Source organism: Rhinichthys klamathensis, unplaced genomic scaffold, assembly GCF_029890125.1.
Source record: "Rhinichthys klamathensis goyatoka isolate OS25496 unplaced genomic scaffold, OSU_Roscu_1.1 h1tg000303l_1, whole genome shotgun sequence".
Lineage (NCBI taxonomy): Eukaryota > Metazoa > Chordata > Actinopteri > Cypriniformes > Leuciscidae > Rhinichthys > Rhinichthys klamathensis.
The window spans coordinates 2,797,692-2,825,381 of NW_026606822.1; the positions used below are offsets into that span (position 1 = coordinate 2,797,692).

Genomic DNA, 27,690 nt, shown 5'->3' on the forward strand with positions numbered 1-27,690 from the left:
ACATTTATAGGGGACAAAAGAAATATGTCCAATTTCACAGTACTCATAAAAGAGTAGGCAATAAGTATCCTATCTAAAGGCAAACATTTTACATATGTCTTAAGATTTTAGATTTAAATGAATAATTTTTATTTAATTTATTAAATAAATAAATTAAATTGCTATTTAGAATACAAATAAATATATATTTTTAATAAAATAGAATGAAATTCTATTTAATTCATATAACTGCAGTACGTGTAGTTTTAAATCATACATTTCAAATGGGGAATTTCTTAACCATTATCTCAGTAATCAATATTTTTTTAAAATGCTAAATGTAAAGTTGTCAATATTTTGAAAAGAACTTTATGTAAAGCAGAACAGCTTACATCACCATCTGAACAATGCAGGGCCAGAGATCCTTCAGTCAGCAGAGACGCCAGCCAATCACAGGGCTCGATCATTGTCTAACAAATAATTGCATTTGAGACATTTCATCACATTCTTGACCTTTACATCAACCCTTTTAATTGACTTAATTGAATTGACTTGAATGTATTTTCTGGGTGTGAAACACCATATTAGGTTTATTTCTAAAAGAATCTGGTCTCTATGTTTAATTTACACCTTATATAACCACTTAACTCGCAAACCATTTACACAATTAATGCAATTAAATCATACAGTTTGAGTGATGACAGGGGCTCCATAAAAGGACAACACTGGAACTGTCCTGAAAGATGACCTTGAGTGGATTTTCAGGGTAGATGATTTCTGACAGGGAGCTGTGTTTCTCTCCCCTGGTCATTTCTGGTCTGAATTAGTCACTTTCTTTTGTTGTAAAACAAAAATTCTACATTAGGTAACTAAATCCAGTCTGGCCCTTACAAACCCAGCGGCCTTGACCGAATCAGGCCGACAGCCAAAGCAATGCTCGCAGACACGGCTGTTGTTTTGTATAATGTGACATTTCCTGATTGAAGGGTAAGAGGGCGGCTGACAAATAACATGAACTTTTGTTCAACATCAAGATTTCAGGTAAAAGTCATTTTTAATGTGTAAGGGAAATATATAATTTACATGATTTGTAATCAGGTTGTTCACATGTGCCATTTGTGCTGTGTGTCTATGACTTATTAGTGATAGCCTACAATCAACAGGACACTGAACTTACTCACATTATTTGATTATTGACTGGTTAGTGTGAAAGGCAAAATTAAAAAAAGAAGACAAAAAATGCTTGATGTTAAGAGATTTATGGCGACACCATAAATGGAAAATGGAAAACTTTTTATGTGTTTTGGCCGTCCATTTACACAACAATGGCATTTTGGGGGCCTGAAAATGCTAACTTTTGAAAATGGGTTTAAAAGTGCACGTTTTTTGAAAATGATACCCTAATTGTCTCTGTGTAAGCTACAAAAATACGAATTTGTAAAAACGGTGATGTCATGTGCATGCATATTACTTGTTCAGTCTATAGACACCTGGTTTTTCTTTACAAAGTTACATTGCCAACTACTGGCCTGGCATGAATAATACAGCGTCTTTAATCGTTTTCGCGGGTCTGTGTGAATGGGGATCGTTTTGACAACATTGTCGCCTGTAAAAAAACAAAAGCTTTTCTGTTATTTGTACATTGTTGTCGTGTAAACGTACCCTCATTTTAAATGTTTGTTTTATATTGGCTTACCGGACAATTTTGCATTTCCAAATCAAAATGCCATGCTTTTAGTGTCTAAATGTATATATTTTTTATAAAATGCTTTTCTGAAATTTTTTGACCACATGGTTCAAACTTTCTTATATGACACTGAAAAGCCCATTTTCGATGATTGATAATAATAATAAAGTAATTGTCCTTACATTCTATGGCATGTTTAGTGAGAATAACCCTTCAAACTTTTTTCAGTTTACCTAAATATCCCTGTGCTGTAACAAATAAATGACCTCTGTAGACCCTCACAGCATGATCTAAAAGCTGCATGCATAAAATTATAAAACTATTTAAATAAAATCTTTTTAATGGTTTTAGATGGAATATAGCATTTTACTCTGCATGCCAACCACCCAGTTTACTCTTATTAAACTACATAGTATTTAAAGGCAGGCTAGGTAAAAATCCCCAAAAATCGATACTGGTAAAGTTTAAAATATTTTACTAGCTCATAACTGAATCAAACTCAATATAAGCCAAAGCTATAAATAGCTTCATTGATACAAGTTCGCCGTTACTATCAGTTACACTGTGATGAAGGTGAATTTGTAAGATTCAAAACATATAGGCCTACAGGTGTTTTGCAAGAGCTTCCACAATGAAAGCACTGGTTCTGATGTATTGTTTACAGATCAACACATTCTCATCCCAAGGCGTAAGCTAACTGACACTTTTGACCATGCGTCAACATGCCGACGCACATGGTGCCCTTTAAGCGTCAATATGAGACGCTCATCCTCGGGCGTAATTTAACTGACGCTTTTGACCAGTTAGATGACCATCAGTTAGATGACGCTTCCGTTATGGGTAGGTTTAGGTCTGGGGTAGGGTTAGGGTTAGACCACTAGGAGGCGCGTCTCATATTGACGCTTAAGGGGTGCCATGTGCGTCGGCATGTTGACCCATGGTCAAAAGCGTCAGTTAGATGACGCCTTGGGATGAGAACGGGCTGTACAGATAAACTGAGTAACATATACTCAAACACCTTCTCACAACTGCATTGCAGACACCAGATAATATAACACACACAACATACACTCACCGGCCACTTTATTAGGTACACCTGTCCAACTGCTCGTTAACACTTAATTTCTAAGCAGCCAATCACATGGCGGCAACTCAGTGCATTTAGGCATGTAGACATGGTCAAGACAATCTCCTGCAGTTCAAACCGAGCATCAGTATGGGGAAGAAAGGTGATTTGAGTGACTTTGAACGTGGCATGATTGTTGGTGCCAGAAGGGCTGGTCTGAGTATTTCAGAAACTGCTAATCTACTGGGATTTTCACGCACAACCATCTCTAGGGTTTACAGAGAATGGTCCGAAAAAGAAAAAACATCCAGTGAGCGGCAGTTCTGTGGGCGGAAATGCCTTGTTGATGCCAGAGGTCAGAGGAGAATGGCCAGACTGGTTCGAGCTGATAGAAGGGCAACAGTGACTGAAATAACCACTCGTTACAACCGAGGTATGCAGCAAAGCATTTGTGAAGCCACAACACGCACAACCTTGAGGCGGATGGGCTACAACAGCAGAAGACTCCACCGGGTACCACTCATCTCCACTACAAATAGGAAAAAGAGGCTACAATTTGCAAGAGCTCACCAAAATTGAACAGTTGAAGACTGGAAAAATGTTGCCTGGTCTGATGAGTCTCGATTTCTGTTGAGACATTCAGATGTTAGAGTCAGAATTTGGCGTAAACAGAATGAGAACATGGAACCATCATGCCTTGTTACCACTGTGCAGGCTGGTGGTGGTGGTGTAATGGTGTGGGGGATGTTTTCCTGGCACACTTTAGGCCCCTTAGTGCCAATTGGGCATCGTTTAAATGCCACGGCCTACCTGAGCATTGTTTCTGACCATGTCCATCCCTTTATGGCCACCATGTACCCATCCTCTGATGGCTACTTCCACCATGTCACAAAGCTCTAATCATTTCAAATTGGTTTCTTGAACATGACAATGAGTTCACTGTACTAAAATGGCCTCCACAGTCACCAGATCTCAACCCAATAGAGCATCTTTGGGATGTGGTGGAACGGGAGATTCGCATCATGGATGTGCAGCCGACAAATCTGCGGCAACTGTGTGATGCCATCATGTCAATATGGACCAAACTCCCTGAGGAATGCTTCCAGCACCTTGTTGAATCTATGCCACGAAGAATTGAGGCAGTTCTGAAGGCAAAAGGGGGTCCAACCCGTTACTAGCATGGGGTACCTAATAAAGTGGCCGGTGAGTGTATATTGTATAACACATACAGATACAACATAAAGACATAGGTAAACATGTGTAGAGCATATAACAACAAACCAAACGTGAAAAAACGGAGCAGAGTTCACGGTGAACATAGGAACAAAGTTTTGGCAGAGGGTAAAGCTAGGTATAAAAATAGATCCCCTAAACTTTTAACCTAAAGTTAGATTTGGCGAAATTAAACAAAACAGCTTTCAACTGCAGATAGGCCTATTGATTATTTATCGTCTCAACCCTGGCTCACTAACAGTAACGTTATAACAGTCGACACCAAAGTTACACTGTCATAGCTAAGCCAGTGTAACGTTATGCTATGTAACGTTAGGTAGCTATATTAGGTAGCTACGTGTGCTAGTGATACATGCTTCATGAAAAAATAAATGCCATCAAAATGAAACTGCTGAAGACATATCTTTTTCGGCAGCACTTGATTCAGTAGAATTAACACTTTCTCTTCTCTTCTATTCTATAAAAAAAAAAAAAAAAAAAGAAAAAAAAAAACTGCACTAAAATTAAACTGAGAGGGGTTATAGCACTTACGTATTGTTGTCCTACTGTTAGTTTAACTGCTTCTATTGTTCTCATTTGTAAGTCGCTTTGGATAAAAGCGTCTGCTAAATGAATAAATGTAATGTAAATGTAAATGAAAACATCGAGATTACCTGTCCAGCAGAAATAATGCCATAATGGGGTCACTTTTTTCAGCCCCTTGAGATCCCAGTTGTCGCCACACCGATATTGACTCTCGTATGATTTCTTGATTTATCCAAAGACTTTTTGTTCATAGCCTTTTAAAATACTGTCTTCGTTTTTTTACTTGTTTGACTTCGCTGCCTGTATATGCAGGTACTGAGAATTTTGACTGTTCTTTCTCTGCCATAATTGTTATTACCGGTAGCTTCCGTGCCTCTTCAAACGGGTGCGCGCATTTGGGCTGCTCCTGTATCAGCAGAGGTGGTGGTATCCATGGTAGCGAGGGAGAGTGACAGCCAATATTTTCTTTCGTCCCGAATGGAATAATGAGCTGTGTTTATTGCAGTCCTGAGAGGACTACAGACACTCGATTTTTATCATTTCTTTTCCAGATTACTTACATTTTAATTATGCATTGATATATAAAGACAGTTTAAACAAATTTGGAAAAAAGTATTTTTGGGGATTTTTACCTACCCTGCCTTTAATGGAGATTAAATTGTAGTCAATCAATTGCAATTACAAAAGGTCAGGATTACATACTGGAAATTGTACAAAAACCCTAATCCGTACCTTAAAAGAGCCGTGTCAATCTTGCCAAGCACCTCGCATAAAACTGAGTTGGAGGCTCAATAAAACACAGCTATCCTTGAGTGGAGGAGAGCTATGTGCAATGTGTGAAAACAAACATCAGATCAATCCGGCTGTGGTATTCCCAAAGGAAAGGTGAATAGCTACGTGTAAAGTTTCACCTTCAGAAAAGGGCCCTTAAGTTTCAGTAATTGTGAGGAGCATTCTGGCATTGGCCCTCTCTCTCTCGTGTGTTTCCCATGAGAATGATTTCAGTCGGGGCAAAGAGTCACTCAGTTTGACCTCTATCCCCAAGAGCACAGCCTCACCACAAACTGAACCAAAATAAGAATTATGTAAAAATAAACAAGTGGGTAAGGGGCATAGTGCATTAAAAAGTCTCATGAAAAGTAACATCAATCTGCAGACTGAAAAAAGCTTGCAAAACATTTTTATGTAATCAAAAAGTGAAGTTGTACGTGTACAACCACTTAAAATGACAAATTGCCGTTTCTGCTTCAGAATCCCATCTTTAAATATTTCAAATGTTATTCTGAATGAGTGCAGATCAACTTACTGTTAAAGATTTTGGCCTAACTGTGAACCTTTTTAAACGTGTGCATCACTCGTCTTCAAAGCAGGATTGTGCAAAATTCAGATTTGAAGAACTGGATCCCTTTTAATTCATGAGTGTGATTTTGGATTTAACTGGCCACACCCCACATTATCTATCTATCTATCTATCTATCTATCTATCTATCTATCTATCTATCTATCTATCTATCTATCTATCTATCTATCTATCTATCTATCTATCTATCTATCTATCTATCTGTCTATCTGTCTATCTGTCTGTCTGTCTGTCTGTCTGACTTTCAATCAAAGTTTCTGTCATTACAAACAATACTTATCTAATTAAAATTTATATGAATTTCTTTAAAATTCACTTCTTTTAAATTCTACTTCCTAACATTTAGATTTTAATTGCACATCTGCATCTATTTTGCTACCTCAGTTCAAATTCCGGAATTAAATTCGAATTCCAAAAGGCATTCCAAATCCTTTTTTGAACGGTGCACAACTAGACCACAAAATAATACTTTAGAAAGAATTTTGTGTTGTTGTTAATGAGCTAAATCTGACCTATAATCAATTTTAGAACAGGGAGAAAAAACTCTCTATATATCCTTCAAGCCGTGGGGTGAGAAAATGCTGCGGAGGAGACGAGAGACAGAACGTGTGTTAATAGACCTCCCTCAGCCTCCCCCCGCTCCTTTACACACTCCCTCGCTCCCAGATAAGAGGACAGAACTCTCTCACTCCGGTCATTTCACACACCGCTCTGGGATAGGAAGGAAAGTTCTCCTCTTTTGTTTACTTTTCTCTCGTGTTAAGAGCCTACAGATTGGGAGACTCATTTAGACAGGCTGTCTCCGTTTCTCCTTGAATTCTTTTATTGCCTTCTTATCTATCTGTGAGAGTCTGTTGTAGTTACTCAAGGGTCAGTGCCTGTGCCCAGTTCCTCAGGGAAACCTCGTGGAAACCAGGAACTTCTCCAGCATCAAAGGTCCTGCAGCAAAGAACAAAGTCCAACTGTGAAGAAAAGAAGAGAAAAGAGTCAAAAAGCCTCTTCATCTCAATCCAACCATGTTTTCCTTCATCAAAAGAGCGTGAACTACTGAGTTGGCGCTTTCTCTTGACAGCAGGTGGCTTTTCTTTTTGCTCTCGCTGCCATGAGGCTTGCCAGAGGTGGTTGGCATTTGGCTCTGCTGCTGGCGTCGATTGGCCTGGTGAGTTCGGGAAACGGGAACGGTCAGGGGAGACGTGGAGGAGGCGAGAGGAGGAGAAAGCTTCACCGCGTGCAGCAGGGCCAGTGCAGCTACACCTTTATCCTTCCAGAGATGGAGAGCTGTCAGGGTGGAGGGGACCAGACGAGCGGGACCAGCGTGGTTCAGCGGGACTCTCCACCGGCGGACGGCGAATGGTCCTCTCAGAAGCTGCAGCATCTGGAGACAGCCATGGAAAACAACACGCAGTGGCTGCAGAAGGTGAGAATGACTTCATAATGAGACACAGGTGTCATTACGTCCTTTACTTCCTCAAACCTGGCAGTATTTCAGTAGAGGTGTAATTCTGCCTTCAAGACATTTTGGGAATGATTGTATTTACGAGTTGCACGCATGCAAGTCTTAAGCATGCTGAATTACAAAATCATGGCAGAAGCAAACAGTATTCATCATAATTGTTAATGTTGATGGTGCAATTTAGTTCACAATTTGGCACTCTGACGATGAAGAATAGTGGAAAAGCTTGCCAGAAAATTATGAAGCGACAGGTTTGTCCAACAAAACTACACTTACCAATCCAGTCATTCTCTGTGGCAACACTAGAACACTAAAATTCAAGATAATACATAAATGACTCACCGTTGCTGCACTAGTGCCAAAAAAAGCTTCCTGTCCGTGAGAAAAAGGCAAATATGAAGTTGACCAATCTTATACATTTTTTTTTAGACCTTGACCATCATAATTATGACTTTTAAACTCATTAGTAGGAGCTTCCTGGAGAGCTTGAAGGCTGCATAAAACTGCATTGATACATTGCAATCAATGCATCAGAATGTAATGATTGATCATAATTACTATAACAATATGCTCATTTATATTTAAATGGGTGAACTGGGTGCAGATGCTGGCCAAATGGCCAGATGTAGATGTTGGCTGAGTTGGTCTGAGAAGCTGAGCGATGCAAATACATTCATCAAAATAGAATGGAAAGAAAGATCTGCTTGAATACTCAATACTGCGCTGTTTCCAAAAACACAACCTGTTGAAAGCGGCTCAGCCATTTGATTCCAAGACCTCCATTGCTTTTGGAACTGCCATGTGTGATTTCCATTAACAGAACTCTATTTGTAATTTCAGCTAAGTGCATTGACCAAGCACCATTTCAAACATCAAAGTGAGCTTGCAAGAACTTTCACATCTGAATAAATAGATGAAACACTCATTTCGCTAATAATAGAGAAGTGGCAATTAAACAGGAGCCAGATGACAAAATCAGAGAAGCATTTGATCTGCATAAGTGACTGCCGAATGATGTATTACTCCATTCAAATGTGAAGAATGCAAGTCTAGATTGGCACTTCAAGGGAACTTTGCTCAGTGACATTAATTGAGCTAATGAATAGATGAAGTGCTGCGATGTAGAGTGAAAGTTTGCCAAGTGTGTGCATGTTTTGCATCTGTGTCTATGTGTTCAGTCCACCACCCAAGTTGACAATCAATACGGCTCAAAGGAAGACAGCTTGCACCTCTACAGGAAAGAGACGCGACCCTTGACTCTGTTTAAGAAGAGGTCAGATTGCGATAAGAGTCATTTAATTATAAACACTTGCTGCTTTCATTGCATTCAAGCCTTTATGAATTAAATTGGTGGTAAATAACAAGGAGCATGAAATGCTTAAAAGCAGGCCTATATAATCAACTCAATAAAGCTCTCTTTTAATTCTCTCAAGATGCAAGTAAAAATTATAACCAAATTAGCAAATTATGCATTTACACACAGTGAGGTCCAAAAGTCAGTGACCACATTAAGCAGAAAAAATTTGCATTTTGATAATTATGAAAGCTGTGAAATTAATACTTAAAAAAAAAAGATTAATTAAAACTCTTTGTAATATTTATTTAAACAGGCCCCACAATGTGCTGACTTGAGTGTTAGGTATTCTGCAGGCTTATTAAAATCCTTTGAGGGCCTGGTACATGTGTTGCTCTGGCTGTATAATTGGGCAAAATGTTTATGGAGGAAGAGTGTTTAGTTTACAGGCAAATGACTGAAACTAAACGGATATGCTCTCTTAGATTGCTCTTGCTGCTCACCCCTTACCTGATAACTGCATTCACAAGCAATGGGGAGACATTCCATGTATTTGACTCCATTAACTAGAAGGAGAGGGGAGGGGTGGTATATAGACTATAGGAGGATATGGAAAGCATGAGGAGCCATTTGAAGTCTTTGCTTATTTTTTGTGTAATGGCCATGGACCAAAGATCTCCCTGGAAAAGAGTTCTTCAAAGGCCAAGGGATTAGCGATAGTACGTCCCATTTAGAGCAGCTTGAGATATGGCAAAACCCCAGACCCCTGTGAGTGGGAGCCTCACTGGATGCAGAATAACAAGAAAAGAACCTTCTCAACCTTTTTAGCTTAATGCTTTGATTGGTATAGAAGCAGAAAAAAAGTTGTAAAAGAAATTGTTAATGTGAAGCTGAGAAAAACATCTTCATATAACAACATTTTTAAAATCATAAGAACTTGTTTATTTGATCTAATTCTCTGCATTAGGGTGGAGATTTGGGAGTGCGTTTTTCTGCATGTTACATCGCTGTACCAGTAAGTGGTGACAAGCTGACTTGTTGCCTTTCTGCCTTATCAGGCAATGACTTTGTAGGCAGCGTTTGTGCAAAAAGGTACCTCACGAAACTGATTTCAGACAGACTTCTGAGGCAGCGTAACGGTTGAATGATCTACAGTGATCTTAATAACTACATTAGTAATTTCTCGCTGTAAATGACATCAGAAGTGGAAAACATTGGTCAAAAATGTACGTCTACACACAAACTGACCACCAACCGCAACTTTCAGATCTTACGAAGGATACGAAGCGAAGGATACATGCTGCCTTCAAAAATCAATCAGATGAAGGTATCTAAGGAGACAGGAAGTGAAGCTTAGCTAACATTGGATTCGGACGTGCCTTGATGCCTTCCTATAGCCTGGGAAAACCCAGACAACTTCCGGCAAATTTAGATTTGCTCTGAAAGTTAGTCTGGCAAAGAGCTCATTCAAGCCCATTTCCAATCCGTCAAAATCGAGGCACCAATCAGAAACGTTGGGGCGGGCTTTACACGATGAAGACAGCGCTGGGATTTTGAAGCAGATTTTGTAGCCTACATTACAAAGATGGATGCCGCCGTCGAACATCACTCGTTCGAATCAGCTATCGCGTCTGTTTTAAGCGATTTGAACGTTTCCTTTTTGTTAAAAACCGAGCAAAGAACAACACTCGGAGATGTTTCTCCGCCGCTCTGCATACGTCATCTCCTTCATCGCTCTGATTGGTTTTAGGTCTATCTACGACGTCCGTTGGTGACGCCCCTCTGGAAATGATTTGTCTATGACGCTTTGCCAGACCATAACTCAGTTACAACTGAGAATGGTCTGGTTTTAACCAGGCTAGCCTTCCTACCTTGGAATGCATCCTCTGAAGGCAGCCATTTTAAGCCCATGAGTGAGTCATTGAATCATTCATTCAACTAATTTGTTCAGAAACACGGATTCTTCTTTTAGCAACCTCCACTGCTGTGTGTTGCTTAGACGCTTTCTTCTGCTGCTTTGTTTAGAACTACATTCATTGGAGGAGAAACAATGTATTAATATACTACTGAAATTAGTACTTTATTTCGGTAAGGATGCATTAAATTGATCAAAAGTGAATTTTTGATAATAATAAGAAATGTTTCTTGAGCAGCAAATCAGCATATTAGAATGATTTCTGAAGGATCATGTGACACTGAAGACTGGAGTAATGATGCTGAAAAATTCAGCTTTGCATCACAGGAATAAATGACATTTTAAAATATAAAATTGTAATAATATTTTACAATATTACTGTTTTATTGTAACCTTTGAACACTAGTGTGGGTGTGTATATAGTTTTATGCTTAAATCAAATGCTTAAATCCCAACTCTCCTCAATGAGCTGCACGATTTGAGGTATCATTCATGTCTGTAGTGCAAATTGTGCAGGACAAGTATGCACCAAAGTTTAATACTTATTGTTAGGGGTTTGTTCATATCCCTAACCCTAAGTTTGAGCAATAATAATTGTGATGCTTGCCTAATTATTGGCAATACAACACAATGCCAATGGTCAGCAGGCCCCAGAACTGAAACAAGACCTGCAATTTGGTAATGGCTGTGCATTCATCACTCTGCAATCAATGCTCTTTTCCAAGGACGCTGAAAAAACAACATTTAGTGCCAAATGTACTTTAAACTGTTTGAGCAAAGGTGGCTCAATTATTACTTTGTAAAAGAGCCACTTAGAAAATGAAAGTTCGAAGTTAAATACTAAAGAAGACAACAACAGTAAAAACCTCTCAGCATGTGACTGGTTTTAGTATGTGCTGTTCCTCCTAATGCAACACCACATTAACAAGCCTCCAGCGTCTTGGCTAATGTTTTTTTTTTTGTTCTCTGGCCTATTGTGCATATCATTCCTCTGTGGAGAACTGAGAGAGATCGACGGAGTGAAGGATCGCTGGAGGAGAGGATGGGAAAACACAAATCCTGCTGAGTTTATAATGTCTGGGCACTGTCTTTAATGATCCCGTAAAACACGGTTGCAGGGCTTCCTTGGGAGTCGAGCGAGGGCTGGACTGGTGATTACTCCCTCTATCAACGTGCCGAATCTGAGCCGTACACATCAAACGCTCACTCAGCACACATTATCCTGCGAAGAATGTTCTCGGAGAGCTCGAAATGAAAGTCTTACCCTTGCGGGAGACTCACGAATATGTTAGGGAATCTGATTGTTGCATTGATTGTGACCTAACTTTTAGTCCCTAATGAATTTAATGCCATTTTCGGTTAGTTGTACGTACGTTCACTCGAGTCTGCTGTAAAAATCTATGAGCATTTTTGACAGCTATGAATGATTCCTCAAGCCAAAGGCCTTCAAATTGCATATAAGTATTTTAATATCCTCTTTGAACTCTGAACGTTCTGGATCTCTGCAGAAGTCCAGTGGCACAGCAAGACATTGAGTTCGGATAATACGCACAACGGGAGTGATGTGTTAAATGTGTGTGTTCTTGTCTCTTATAAATGTCGTCTCTGTTTATGCATGCTCGTATATTGAGTTTGGCTCAGATCACAGCAGAAGGCTTCGCTTTGTTAAACAAACATTGTGCTCGTGTTTATCATTCTTGGGGAAGTGTCTTTGAGAGCAAAGAGAGATGCCGGGCTTGGAGAAGAGCTGGACGTGTTGCTTTCACTGACATCAGTCAACATTAGGAGATCTCCCCTGGAGCCAGAACTCCTACAGAGCGACAACAGCCTCGCTGATAGCGCTGAACTTTAACTTTACAGCCGCTTTGGCAGTGGCATTGTATGCAGTCCATCTACTGAACACATTCAGCTGTCAGTATCAGTGACATGCTACGATTGGAAACCTTAGATTGTTGTTTTGCTCCCTAATTGAAGTAACAGTAGATGTTTGCAGTTTCTATGAAATTGTGAGTGGTGTTTGCTCGTGATGCTATATAGGGAGTTGCTATGCAGTTGTTATAGTATTTTTTTATCATAGCAGTAACACTGGAAAATATTGTGACATTTACAAGAAATAAACTTGCAATTATGAGACATGAAACCATTAAAAAAAGGTCACAATCAACTTTTTTATTTCGAGCTTCCACAGGGTTCAATTGTCTGTAAAGCCCGTTCACACTACACGCGACCAAGCGACGCCATACCATTCATTTCAATGGTGAGCGGACGACTTCCGGCGACACGCGCGACAGCAACCGTTGGCGACTAGATGGGGCGTGTCTGACGACGCGACAAAGTTGAGATCTGTTTAACTTTATGCAAATGCGGAGCGACTTTCGGGAGCGACAACCAATAGGAGTGAAGTCAGTGGAGCGCGTCACTCTTCAGTGCTGAGTCTGACCGAGGCAAGTTGAACGAGAAGGTCGTTTTAGCAGTCAGAAACTGTCCTATTATTTATGACATATCTCCGTGTACATACAGTGGTATTCACCGTACTGACTCCATGCCTGAATGGTTTCGGGAACCCAGATAGACCGGTATTTGCCCGTTTTCTGCAGTTAAATAGCCGCGATGGCAAAGAGCACTCACTGTTTCTCATTCATCTTTAATATTATGCATTTTATGTACTGATTCCATTTATATTTAGACTTTTCCTTCTGAAATATTTGTTTGTAGCGGCAAGAAAACGCATTTGTTGTCTAACATAGAGTAACATCCGTGAATGTCACTCACAAACATTACTAGGCAACCAGTAGTGGGAACGCCCACTAGCGACCTCATCGCCAGCGACTGGCGACTTGCAGCGACAAAGTCACGTGTAGTGTGAACGGGGCTTAAGTAAACGGGACAAATAGCATGTTATTCAAAAAAGAAACTGGGGTTTTATGATGATGACAGTTCTAAAAGTAACATGTAACTTGTTACTTTCAAAAAGTAAATTCTTAACAACTGTGGTAAACGTGTTCTTATGATAAGATAATGTTGAATGTGTTTTGTGTTGCATTTGTAAGTTTGTGTGTGGTTTGAACTAGTGCGAGTCTCTTGTCTCTTGTCTCAATTATGGAATATGGAAGCAAACAACAGCATAAGTGAAAAACAGTTCTTGGCTTGGAAGAATCCTTGAATGTACCTTTATTATTCCCTTTTGCACAGCAGATGCCTTTCAATGTAAAACAAGCCCTTCATCGAATAAAAAACTCATGTTTAAACTATGAATCATCTTTTGGCCTGTTCATCTTCTACAACATCTTCTTAATCGATTATATTGTATTACATTTTGCAGGCAAAACCATGGTACAGTGCTAATTAGAACATACAGCAATTATTACCTCAACATAGCCTACTTTGATAAATGTGGTATCGCATTGATCTAGCTATGTGAATATTTACATTATTCTACTTCATGGACTTTGTCATGGCATTTAATTACACAATCATGCTATAATATCATAATCTTAGGTCCTAATCACGCTTATATCCTGGAGTTTGTCTCAGTAATGATAAGGGACTGAAAGCAAACATTGTTGAAGTAAGCATGTTCTTTGTCTAGCATCACAAGTGTCCTGAGACATGAGGTTATGGGTTCTTGAGTCAGCACTTCTCATTCTTTGCTCTTGTGCATGCATCTAGATTCAACATCACGCTACTCGTGTAAAAGCTACAAAACAACCTTATTTTTGCAGTTTTGGTTGGTAACAGTAGATGCACGGAAACTGCACACTTAAAGCCGGGTGTACAGGGTATGATTCTTGCTGTTGTACAAGCTCGCAGGTGATTTTTTTTTTAACAGGAGAACTTGTAACGTGTGCAAAGGCTCACAAGCTCCCAAGTGTCTAAACTTGCAATGCAACAAGCAATGTAAAAAAGCCTGAGACTACATTTAAAGTAAAATTACATATAAAGTAACGTGTTGTGAATTAGAACTAATGCATTCTTTCATTTTAACCTGAAAACCAAATTTCCATCCCACACCTGGAACTATAGCTGACTCTAATTCCAGACCAGTGGCTCATTGGTCTTGATTACAGATGGGTGATTAGAGTCTTGAGGTTTGCTGTTTGTTCTTATGTGGCACAGGGTTTTGTCTTGGGTTGATCAAAGGCATTTTTTCCAAGTCAACTCATACTAACTGGTAGCAGCAATTTACCCCCACCACCACTGCATATGCAGTAGACTAAAACTGTGATAACTGTCTTCCTCAATTTCCTTTAAAAACCTAAAAAGCCATACTAATAATAACAAAAGCACAAGATAATAAATGTGCATCCTGTTTTAGGGTCAAACATGGAGATCACATGGAAATAGATGCTTTCAACCTATTCTGTCCCCACTTGAGAACCCATTAGTGTTGCAACCCTCAAGCACAAAAAAAGGGAAACCTTCAAGTACTGGACCATCTGTTGTGCTTTTCCTTGTGCTGAGTTTCAGCTCTGTTGCTTTACACTGTCTTGTTACACTTCTGTTTTTTTCTTGTCGTTGTGAAGGACTTTCATATAAAATTTCAGTTTGGGCAGGTTCAGCCAGAATTTCCAACGGCACATTACACAATTGCAATAATCCATTATATGGAATAAAATTGATGCTTTTACAAGAGATGCTACAGATGGGACTCTTATAACATTACTTTCTCCAAATATAGTAAAAAAAAAAAAAAAGCTCATGCGTTTCCATGGCTGCACATCAATAATAAATAAATGTGTGGATGGCTTTTCCATCCATCGATCTATCGATCTATCTATCTATCGATCTATCTATCTATCTATCTATCTATCTATCGATCTATCTATCTATCTGTCTGTCTGTCTGTCTGTCTGTCTGTCTGTCTGTCTGTCTGTCTGTCTGTCTGTCTGCTTCAAACTTTCATTCAAAGTTTCTGTCATTACATATATTGCAAACATACAAGACCACACTCAAAATCTGGAAATCAAAATCTACTTTAAACCTTGAAATTAATGATTTAATTATGCTGGAAAAAAACATACATTTATATATTTTTAAATCATGTTAGGTTTTTTTTGTCACAGTTAAGTAAACTATGAATAAATGCTAAATTATTATTTTATAAATTATTCTGATTTATAAATAAATGTACAAATAAATATATTATATAAATTATGAAATTATTTTATACAATGCTAAATTATACATTTATATTTTTATTACTTTTTTTCAAACATTTATTTTTAGCAATATCAATTTTCACCCTAAGTTTAATTTATTTTTTTTTGCTTATGACATCCTCTTCTAGGAAGTGACATAATATTAGAGGGAAATCAGCACAGCAAAAAGCACAAACATAGTAAGTATTGGATCTGATAAATCATGTGATGTTTTGTGATATATTAGATGGTTTGTGTGTGCCACTCTAAAATCTTGTTTCAAGACAGAAATCAGTTTAAAAAATATCAAAGTGTCAAAACATTAGCTTCAAGCTACCATCATACGATAACTGTCAATCCCTCTCTTCAGTTCCATCCTTGAATAAATCCAGTTAGTCTAGATGTTTAGACCAAATGACGCACATTCCTTAGCCATTTACCCAATCGGCCTTCAGTCTCGTGTCGTGCATGTGGATGTTCCTCGGCCCTGAGCATTAGCCCTGCGTTTGTTTGTTTATGTTAGCTCAGAGAAAGAGGAACCTCAGTTCTCGCTGCACAGCTGCACTCCCGTCTGCCACAGGGTCAACAGACACTCTCTGATTGGCTGCAGCTTCATCTGAATTGCAAAGAAAACACGGTTGTCTTCCAGAGGAGCATTTACTTTGATAATCATAATTGATGGTAGAGTCTGGCTCAATCAAATATAGTCTTAACCCTTCCACCTCAGAGTAATCATAGGCCCAAGATTAGAAAATACAAATGAAGCAGCAGTTTTTGGAGTGGCTTGTTTATAGCATTAGAAATTTGAATAGAATTACATGACATGCTGATTAAATTATCGGAGTGTCTATACACTAAGTGCAAATAGCCCGCCTTGTTGACAGAGGCTATATAGACTAACTCCACCCACTGGCGTCTGGTTGGGCCAGACAAAATTACGGAAGACGCTGGATCATCATTAGTAGCAATAGTGTAGGGGTAAGGCGTGTGGAAAGTTTTGACGCAAATCAACCCGAGTCGAATCTGCCTTTTGCTGAACTTTTTACTCCCTTTTCCCATCACATATTGTCACGAAGAGGCTGAGGCGGTCGGATCCATTCGCAGATATTTATTGAAGGAGATGACAAACTGAGAACAAGCAGACAAAAACTAAAAAGATGTCAAGGGCAATCCAGAATCGTAGTCAAACACGCAGTGGTCAGAGGCAGGCAGCAAAGGTTCACAAAACTATATCAGAGTCCAAGTTCAAACACAAAAGATCAAGTCCAAGCATGGAGAAACAAGAGGTATAAACTAAGACAGAGTTTGGGTAAAACAATACTTCACAAATGGGCACAGAACAGAACAGTCCAGATAAAGGGTTGCTGAGAGTGCACAGGTGAAACCATAATAAAACATAATGAGTCCATGGTGGAACATAACGCAGGAAGAGAGTGCCCTCCAGTGGCTCATGCAGGCACTCCAGCCACTGATTGTCACATAACCCCCCCTCTAAGGAGCGGCTTCCAGACGCTCCTAAGAGCTCTGGGGGGAGGTCAACGGGGGATGGGATGGAGGGCCAGGTCCGTGGAGAGGCAGGGGACCTGGAGACAGGAGCAAGACCCGGGACCACGGAGAAGCAAGCTTCGCAGGCAGCCCAGGCGGGGCATGCTTGGCAGGGAACCAGGCCGGAGCACAACAGACAGGAGAACAGGGCGGAGCACACTGAACACGGGAACGGAGTCGAACACACCTAACTGGGCTAGCCGGAACCAGTAATCCAGGAAGCTCAGACGTAGGCAGTAGAGCAAAGGTCCATGTAGATGCCGCCCCCATGGCCCTCTCAGGGTACCTACTAGCAAAGGTCCATGTAGACGCAGCCCCCAAGGCCCTCACAGGGTACCTCCTGCCCCCCCCCCCCCAAAAAATACTTGGGGAAATCCACGGGAGGAAGGTGCTTGAAGGGCGCCGGCAGGGCGAGGCGCAGAGGCGGGCCCGGAAGGGCGAGGCGCAGAGGCGGGGCCGGAAGGGCGAGGCGCAGAGGCGGGGCCGGCAGGGCGAGGCGCAGAGGCGGGGCCGGCAGGGCGAGGTGCAGAGGCGGGGCCGGCAGGGCGAGGAGTCTGGGAACGCCCTCCGGAGCCTGGCGAGCCAAACGAGTCCTCCCTCTCTTCCTTCTGCGACGGCGCTTCACTGGGCTAGATTCACTACTGGACGTACTTGACTCAGTAGACTCACTTGACACAGTAGACTCAGTAGACCCACTTGACACAGTAGACTCAGTAGACTCACTTGACACAGTAGACTCGGTAGACTCACTTGACTCGGTAGACTCACTTGACACAGTAGACTCGGTAGACTCACTTGACACAGTACTTGATTCACTTGACTCGGGACTTGATTCGGGGCTAGATTCACTTGACTCGGGACTTGACTCACTTGACTCACTTGACTCACTTGGCTCGGCGGCACTTGACTCGGCGGCACTTGACTCACTTGACTCGGCGGCACTTGACTCACTTGACTGGGCGGCACTTGACTCGGCGGCACTTGACTCACTTGACTCGGCGGCACTTGACTCACTTGACTCGGCCGGCGGAACCTCCGCGGTCTCCGGATTGGCAAATCCAACAGGACCAGTGCGGAATACGGGCTCGAGTGGGCATACGTGAGTCGCGGGTTTGGTAAGACTGCAGTGAGGAGCTGGCTCGGCCGGATAGGACGGGAACGTGGCTATGGAACAGTCCACGAAGCAAGCCTCAGCAATGTACCGGTCCAGAGTCCAATCGGTAATGTCGCTCGGCATCCATCGAGCGATCCGGTAATCCAGCCCGTTCCGAAACAGGCCTATGAGCTGGATTTCATCGAGCGTTCCGAGATGGCAAATGGAGAGGAAGTCCTTAGCATAGCTTTGGACGGACTGGTTCACTTGAAACATTACCGAGAGATATTCTCTCAGGGCCCGGTTGCTGACGACTATGGGAGAGACTGCTGGAGCAACTGCTGGTTCCATTTTGCGGTGAGTTGTTCGGTAATCTGCTGGATCCTGATGTGGTGAAGTATTCTGTCACGAAGAGGCTGAGGCGGTCGGATCCATTCGCAGATATTTATTGAAGGAGATGACAAACGGAGAACAAGCAGACAAAAACTAAAAAGATGTCAAGGGCAATCCAGAATCGTAGTCAAACACGCAGTGGTCAGAGGCAGGCAGCAAAGGTTCACAAAACTATATCAGAGTCCAAGTTCAAACACAAAAGATCAAGTCCAAGCACGGAGAAACAAGAGGTACAAACTAAGACAGAGTTTGGGTAAAAAACAATACTTCACAAATAGGCACAGAACAGAACAGTCCAGATAAAGGGTTGCTGAGGGTGCACAGGTGAAACTGATGAAACCATAATAAAACATAATGAGTCCATGGTGGAACATAACGCAGGAAGAGAGTGCCCTCCAGTGGCTCATGCGGGCACTCCAGCCGCTGATTGTCACACATATCAGATCGGAAAGGCATTTATTTTCAATAAAAATTAAGTAAATATTGGAAAAGTGGAAATAAAGTCTCTAACGTGTTTAATAATAAAGTGTTTATCGGTTAGGGGTAGGGGTAGGTGTAGGGAGTGCTTATTGTCCCAATAAGACACCATCTATTAACGTTTTTTAATAAGTACCATCATTTAGATGTTATTATTGTTTAATGCACTGTTTAATGTACAACAGTACTGAGGTGCAAATAGTATCTGCCACTATTTATAATATCATCTAACTCCTATTTACACTTATTGCAAAGAAAATACTGCTATTTGTTACAGAATCTATCGGTATTTTCTCTTAGTGTAAATAGCATATTGCTAAGAAAATGGTGCTATTTTCACTTAGTGTAAATAGCCACTGCCATTAAATCCATCAACCTCATATTGCACAGGTGTGCCTTAGGCTGGCCACAATAAAAGGCCACTATAAAATGTGCAGTTTTATCACACAGCACAATGCCACAGATGTCGCAAGTTTTGATTGAGCGTGCAATTGGCATGCTGACTGCAGGAATGTCCACCAGAGCTGTTCCCCTTGAATTGAATGTTCATTTCTCTACCATAAGCCGTCTCCAAAGGCGTTTCAGAGAATTTGGCAGTACATCCAACAGGCCTCACAACCGCAGACCATGTGTAACCATACCAGCCCAGGACCTCCACATCCAGCATCTTCACCTCCAAGATCGTCTGAGACCAGCCACCCGGACAGCTGCTGCAACAATCGGTTTGCAGAACCAAAGAATTTCTGCACAAACTGTCAGAAACCGTCTCAGGGAAGCTCATCTGCATGCTCTTCGTCCTCATCGGGGTCTAAACAAGAGTGCAGTTTGTCGTCGTAACCAACTTGAGTGGGCAAATGCTCACATTCGATGGCGTCTGGCACTTTGGAGAGGTGTTCTCTTCACGGATGAATCCCGGTTTTCACTGTACAGGGCAGATGGCAGACAGCGTGTATGGCGACGTGTGGGTGAGTGGTTTGCTGATCTCAACGTTGTGGATCGAGTGGCCAATGGTGGCGGTGGGGTTATGGTATGGGCAGGCGTATGTTATGGACAACGAACACAGGTGCATTTTATTGATGGCATTTTGAATGCACAGAGATACCATGACGAGATCCTGAGGCCCACTGTTATGTCATTCATCCACGACCATCATCTCATGTTGCAGCATGATAATGCACGGCCCCATGTTGCAAGGATCTGTACACAATTCCTGGAAGCTGAAAACATACCAGTTCTTGCATGGCCAGCATACTCACCGGACATGTCACCCATTGGGCATGTTTGGGATGCTCTGGATCGGCGTATACGAGAGCGTGTTCCTGGTCCTGCCAATATCCAGCAATTTTGCACAGCCATTGAAGAGGAGTGGACCAACATTCCACAGGCCACAATCAACAACCTGATCAACTCTATGCGAAGGAGATGCGTTGCACTGCGTGAGGCAAATGGTGGTCACTCCAGATACTGACTGGTTTTCGGACTCCCTCCGGGTCCGAAGCATCCCCCCCCCCCCCCCCCCCCCCAATACAGTAAAACTGCACATTTTAGAGTGGCCTTTTAGTTTGGCCAGCCTAAGGCACACCTGTGCAATAATCATGCTGTCTAATCAGCATCTTGATATGCCACACCTGTGAGGTGGATGGATTATCTCAGCAAAGGAGAAGCACTAACACAGATTTAGACAGATTTGTGAACAATATTTGAGAGAAATAGGCCTTTTGTGTAGATAGAAAAAGTCTTAGATCTTTGAGTTCAGCTCATGAAAAATGGGGGCAAAAACAAAAGTGTTGCGTTTATTATTTTGTTCAGTGTAAATAATACTAAAGTAATACTGGTCCATTGTGCTGTGGCAATTCGTGGGTCCATGATGATGCAAAGTCGGCTTTTGCACAAACAGAGCTTGTTTAGCTGAACATCATGCACTTCACACTCACATGATGAATGCTTAAGCTATTAAAACAAACAAAGTTCTCATCAATAGTAACTAACTTTAACGATTGAAACACTAACATTTCAATAACATTACACAAACAAACGTAAACTGAAAATACACTTTTTCCTGAATATAACAGAAACAATTGCACAACAGTCTGATAACAAGCATTAACAATGAACTAAGAATTTATTGCATCATAATCCACTGTCACAGTCCAATTTGTTAATGAATCAGCGGTTCTCGGATATAAATAATTCCGTTGATGTTATCTGTACTGCCAGTTGCAGATGGTTTTCAACCTTATCTGATTGCATTACCAGAAATAGTGACCACAATAAAAGTGTAAAATATGACATGATATGATATCCTCGATTTCCCTTTCTTGTATTCTAGTGAGTATGATGGATTGCTTTCTTCCCTAAAGGTCTCCTTGGCAGATCACATTATCAGACTGTGTTGTAAAACATACATTAACTTTGACAGGCAAATCGTATATTTCACATCTTTTAGCACTACTCTGTATTTTGTATTTGCTTTCCATAATCTTTAAAGCCTCACCATCTGTGATGGGTTTACAGATAATAAAGCCATAACCAAATCCCTGTAATCGTAAATTTGGCTTACCACAAGCAATTTTTTGGCTTATTTATGAATTATAGTCCGAAGACGGAAGGTAATTCTGGTGTTTAATCCAAGAGGGAACCATTTCGCTATATGGGGTAGGAAATGTGAAAAGAAAAAATGTTAGCTTTTTTATGAGCTACATCATCTTCCACAATATATATCATATAATCTGTGTGGTGAGGATTCTTTTTCAGTGACTCATCATATATCAATAGGGACTGTATTTATGAACTTCAATATTCAAAGCACATTTAGGCTGTGCCAGAAATCGACCCCATATATCCTTAATAGGGCACCATTTTTGTAGTGGAAACCATAGTCTGAAACCATAGTGGCTGTTATCGAGTGCACTCACTCAATCCCATAATGCACCACAATAACGAGTGTTCAAGTGATGTACGCTCATTGGCTAGAAAATACCCATAATGCACTGTGAGGGTCGTGCCGAATGAATTTCGCCAGAAGATGAATCATCCATCCATCCAGTTTCCAAACCGCTGGTCCAATGTGAGTACAGCGTAATATAAGGATTATTCAAATGTTTAATTAAGATTTATACATGCTAGTTTCCATAACAGAATTCAAGATAAATCTTTTCATTACTACAGGAGTGGACAGTTTGCTAAATTTCAAATGATTAGTAAACGGCAAGCACAAACTATGCAAAAGCGGCAGGCTTCCCAGCTTCCCAGTGTCCGATTTCACTCACTCTTTTTTATTCACTGCTTCAAGTGAACTATATTAGTGGAGTAGTGTAGAAAATAGTGAATAGGGGGCGATTTCGAACACAGCTTTATTTTGTGACTGACTCAGTTCATGAGTAAGTCATTGAATCATTCTTTCAAAATGATTCAGAAACAGAGTGCCGCTACTGTTTGTTGCTTATATATGTGTAATGATTCAGGTTTATTTGAAACTAATAGCAGATAGCCTGGTTAAAACCAGACCATTCTCAGTTGTAAAGCCCGCCCCAACGTTTCTGATTGGTGCCTTGATTTCGACGGATTGGAAATGGGCTTGAATGAGCTCTTTGCCAGACTAACTTTCAGAGCAAATCTAAATTTGCCGGAAGTTGTCTGGGTTTTGCCAGGCTAGTAGGCAGAGCAAAATCTAAATTTGCCGGAAGTTGTCTGGGTTTTGCCAGGCTAGTAGGCAGAGCAAAAACAGACAAAATAACTGCAGATATTGTGTGTAATATGAACTCAATTACTCAAAACTTTACTAACCGTAAAAAAAAAAAAAAAGATTTTTATGCAATTAGACGTTTGATTTAAAACCTATAGGCCTGGTTTGTCCTTCTCCATGTGACAACTAGCCCGTCTCTTTATACATATCAATTTGGAAATATTGTTTAGTCATCATAGTATCAGGTCGAGTATGTGTCAGTGGGAAGAATCTGTACAAACGTCAGTGTTGTTGAAGTCTCCAGTGGCTGTGACAGTGGGGCGGCTCTCTGTAGCCATGCTGATTGAATTAGCAATAGGATGTTCTCAGACCCCGGGCTATTTTTGGAGCATTCAGTACTGGAGAATAGAGGCAGGATCTTTGTGTTCTTTAAAAGCCTCTCTGTGTTTTCTGTTTGTGTAATTGGGTTGTAGTGTAAAGGGAAAATTGGAGATTTTCCAGACTCCACGTATATGAACATACACACACAAACTCAACAGGGTTCCCCTTTGACATTAAGTCAAACACTTTAGCTATTGAGGGACACATAACATCCCACTCTTTCCTTTTCTGAGTATCCGGTCTTTCTCTGGACGCTGCCTGTGTGATGAATGTTAATCATAATCCATACACATACAGTGCATTATTAATGACAAATGAGTATACTTGCTGTCTGGGGAAACAACTTGTTGTCACATCATCACATGATTTTGAGAGTATGTTAATATTGTTCACAAATGAATTGAGCATATTTAGCTGTCAGAAGGACAAGCTAGAAATATTCCTGTCCAGTCTGTTTCCTATGTGCACATTCCTGTCCCGTCACAGCACACTGTCATAATGGATTAGTGGCTCAATGCCACCATACAAAGCCCGACCATCAACACAGTCATTCTTATGCACTGTTAATTCCCCATTTACAATAAACTGACACTCTGAGACCCTATTGAAAAGATGCCTATTGGAATTTCTATCATAATTTGGAACCAATCCTAAAGGGATTTCTCTTTTGGAATTTCAATGTAGCACATAACAAAACTAGGTCATTTAGGACACATAGTTCCCAATAAGAGTATTAGGCTACATTTTAAATAGGATAAAATACCCCTGTAAAACATTAAAAAAGAATCTTTTAGGATTTTAAAAGTTAGTTTTATAAACTCTACAAACTTTACAGTGTACTATTAGTATAGTGTTAGTTCAACCTAAAATGAGGGTGTGTAAATTACGATAAAAAATTGTGAAATATTACAATTTAAAACAACAATTTTCTATTTAAATGTATTTGAAAAAATATAATTTATTCCAGTGTCTGTATCAATGTAAATGATCAATGACTGACATTTGTGACTTTTGTATGGTGAGTGGGTGGAAAAATCTATATGCCTTTTTACTGAAGAGGCAAAAAGTGAAGAGCGAGTATAGGCTCAACAGCACAGACTCTGTTCATCTGTTTTTAGTTTAAAAGCGAGGTGTGTGTGAGGATTGTTGCAGGAATGATTCCCCGCGGGTCAGGCCTGGTTCTGCTCGTCGTGGCCTCGTTCAAGCCACAATTTAGTTCACTTGGTCCAAGTATTAACACAAACCTTCAACTCAGGAAGTCCTTGTGACTAAAGCAGTCCTGCTAAATTGAGCTCAAATCTAGTCATGTTAATCACGTTAGTCATTTTATTTGTTGTGCTCTTTGACCCTGAGTTTCTGTCTTAACACACAATGTCACACTAAGGCATGAGAGGTCACACTTGTGCAGTCGTGTTTGAGAGCAGTGAGGCATGCTGGGGTCTTAAAGTAGAAAGATAACATGATAAAAATTGAACCAGGCAGCACACAGGGGTCTGTATAAATATCTCCTCTTCCGAGCAATATTTCTCACACCTACAGATTTACAAAATCAGATCCATAAAAGGATGTTCAAAACTCTGCATCCTGGAATATTAATAAATGGAAGGGGGGAAAAACTGTAGCTGGAATATTTTCAGTTATTCCCCAATAAAACCTAGCAGGCTTTGTTTGCAGACATTGCAGCACATTATAAACAAGTGTTTAAATGTAATAAATGTTTTTAGAAATGAAGACTTTGCAATGGTGCAGGATTTATTTTTATTTTTTTTGGATGGGATGTTGAGCAATGTTAAAACAATGGCGGATATTAAAGCTTAGAAAGTGTCATTATTTGTAATAAATACAGAAACACGTTAGCTAAGTTCCGAATGGAATACTGGCATATTGATTATGGTATTATTAGTATGCTTCTGTAAATTGTTGTCATGTGATCTGATTTAGTTATTAGTTAATTCAGCGAAAGGCCTCTTATTATCATCTTGTAAACAATTGTGTTAATTTTTTAACAATGTTTTGAATCGCATATTATTACACACCACGATGTCTGTATGTATACTATAGTATGCAAATGTTCTGTCTATAGAATATCTTAATTAAATTTGGCAAAATATACTGTATCTCACAGTGCAATGTTTTCACTTTAACGTTCCAATTCTACTTTCCATCTTATGATTGAACTGGAAGTGATATCAGCCATTTTAATATATTTTTTCTTGACTCATTATTTGATTGGGCTTTCACAAGTTTTTAGGATAACACTTTACAATAAGGTTTCATTAGTTAACATTAGTAAACTACTTTAGTTATGAATTAAGAATGAACAATACTTCTACCGCATTTATTCATCTTAATTAATGTTAATTTCAACATCTACTAATTAAACTCAAATGTATTTTGCACTGTGAACTAACAGGAACAAACAATGAACAGCTGGATTTTTTATTAACTAATATTAACAAAGATTAACAAACACATAACAAATGTATTTCCATTGTTAGTTCATGTTAGTTAATACATGTTAACAAATGAGACCTTATTGTAAAGTGTTACCATTTTTAAATACAATTTTATTAAAATGCAAAGGAACCATATTTATTTTCGAGGTGATATCTAGATTCCACAAGCTAAAATGATTTGATTTAATTTATTTGATTTTAATTTATTCTTTAAATTATTTTGATTCATTCGTTTATTTCATTAACAATTAATTTGATTCATTAAATTTAATTTATTATCGGATACTGCGTTTAGTTTTACATAATTTTTACAGTAGGCAGTATAGTGTGCTGTGTGTGTAAGTGAACACTGCATTCATATGAAATGTAGCCTGTATGTATGTATATGCAATATATTTGCATTCTGAAAATTTGCATACAATATATCTATTGCAAAACTAGCTAACATAGCTCTCCAGTAAATATGTAATAACTTCTGAAGACAGACCCTTGACCACCTGTGCTTGAATCTGGTGTTTTCTGCTTGTCAAAACAGACAGTAAATGTATACAGTATATTTTTTTATATATAAGGGCAGAAAACTCTTATAGACCACACAGATTTTATGGAAAATATTTCAAAAGGACCCTTGACAGAACCGGCACTTTTCTTGACACGGCCTGTCAAAAATGTTTCTATATACAGTGTTCCACCGAATATCCTACTAAAATACATACAGAAGATCAGTATCACTATTATTATATAAAAGATGAAAATAATCAAGATTCACATTCCCGTTCACCCTCACAAAGAAAAACAGTTTCCCTCTGCAGGTCGTCTACACTGTCAGACCTAATTTGACATGATTTGTTGTCAATGGTGCGGTGACCCCTAAAAGCACTAAGTGAACAGTGTGCACTACAGTTAAGGGTGAACAAAGGCTCTTCCTTTTTGAAAACCTCTGCCAAAATGAATAAAGCAAAAAACAGTAAAAATATTTGATCTGTGTCAGACTCGTAGCTTACGTATTAAACTTCACTGTGTAACTCGTCCTGCACCATTTGTGAATGATTCCTCAAATTGTGTGACTTCTTGTTTCTTTTCAAAGCGAACATGCAGGTCTAGTGTTTAGATGATAAACTGCATGAAAATATCTTGCAGACCTACATTCAAGATGGCACTCGAGCAACATCACATACTTTTTTGACTTGGGCCAGTATGCAATCATCTAGCTATAGCAACAGCCTAGAAACTGCATAGCAACACCCTGGTAACCAGCCTGAACACTTTAGTATAGTTGGCATCTTTTGTTTTCACTGCATGGAAACAAAATGCACGGATTAAATTAATTAAAGATACATTCTATGAAAACAAGTTTTAATATTTTATGCAGTGTACGCTTCTCAAGTAAAGTTAAATTTTTCCCCAAATCTTTTAGATTAGACACAATTAATATTGATTGATGCTTCAGTAGATGATGAATTCTTGACTTTATGAGCAAAACACTGAACTGGAGCCAACACTTCTTCACAGCTCTGTGATTAGAAACCTGTCAGTAATGTATCTCCATATTTGATCATTTTTACAGAACTTTAAGGGTTAGTTCACCCAAAAAATAATTAAAATGATCCCATAATTTGCCCTCAATCCAGGTGTATATGACTTTCTTCTTTCAGCCAAACACAATCGGAGTTATATTAAAAAATATCCTGGCTCTTCTAAGCTTTATAATGGGAGTGAATAGAGCCTGAGTTTTTAAAGCCCAAAAAAGCACATCCATCCATCATAAAAGTAATCCATACGGCTTCAGGGGGTTAATAAAGGGATTTCTTAAGCAAAGCGATGTGTTTTTATAAGAAAAATATCCATTTATAACTTATAACTAATCACTGGCTCCCAGTAACGGCTATGCTCGAGTCGAGTTCCAGCGGAAGAATGACCTCTGACCCCGACGTATTGACGAATGCGGAATGCGAGACGTGGAATCTGGAGGACAGAACAAAACAAAACAAAACACTGGTCACAAATTAG

The 27,690-nt window shown here is 39.8% G+C and overlaps 1 protein-coding gene across 1 annotated transcript in view; it reads left to right on the forward strand.

Moving 5' to 3' along the window:
- The first annotated feature begins 6,444 nt into the window (after positions 1-6,444).
- angpt4 (angiopoietin 4) overlaps positions 6,445-27,690 on the forward strand; it is a 41,741-nt gene continuing 20,495 nt past the window's right edge. Inside the window, exon 1 of the mRNA XM_056270527.1 lies at positions 6,445-7,267. Within this exon, the coding sequence (XP_056126502.1) occupies positions 6,953-7,267 (315 nt within the window). The 5' untranslated portion in view covers positions 6,445-6,952. The remainder of the gene's footprint in view (positions 7,268-27,690) is intronic.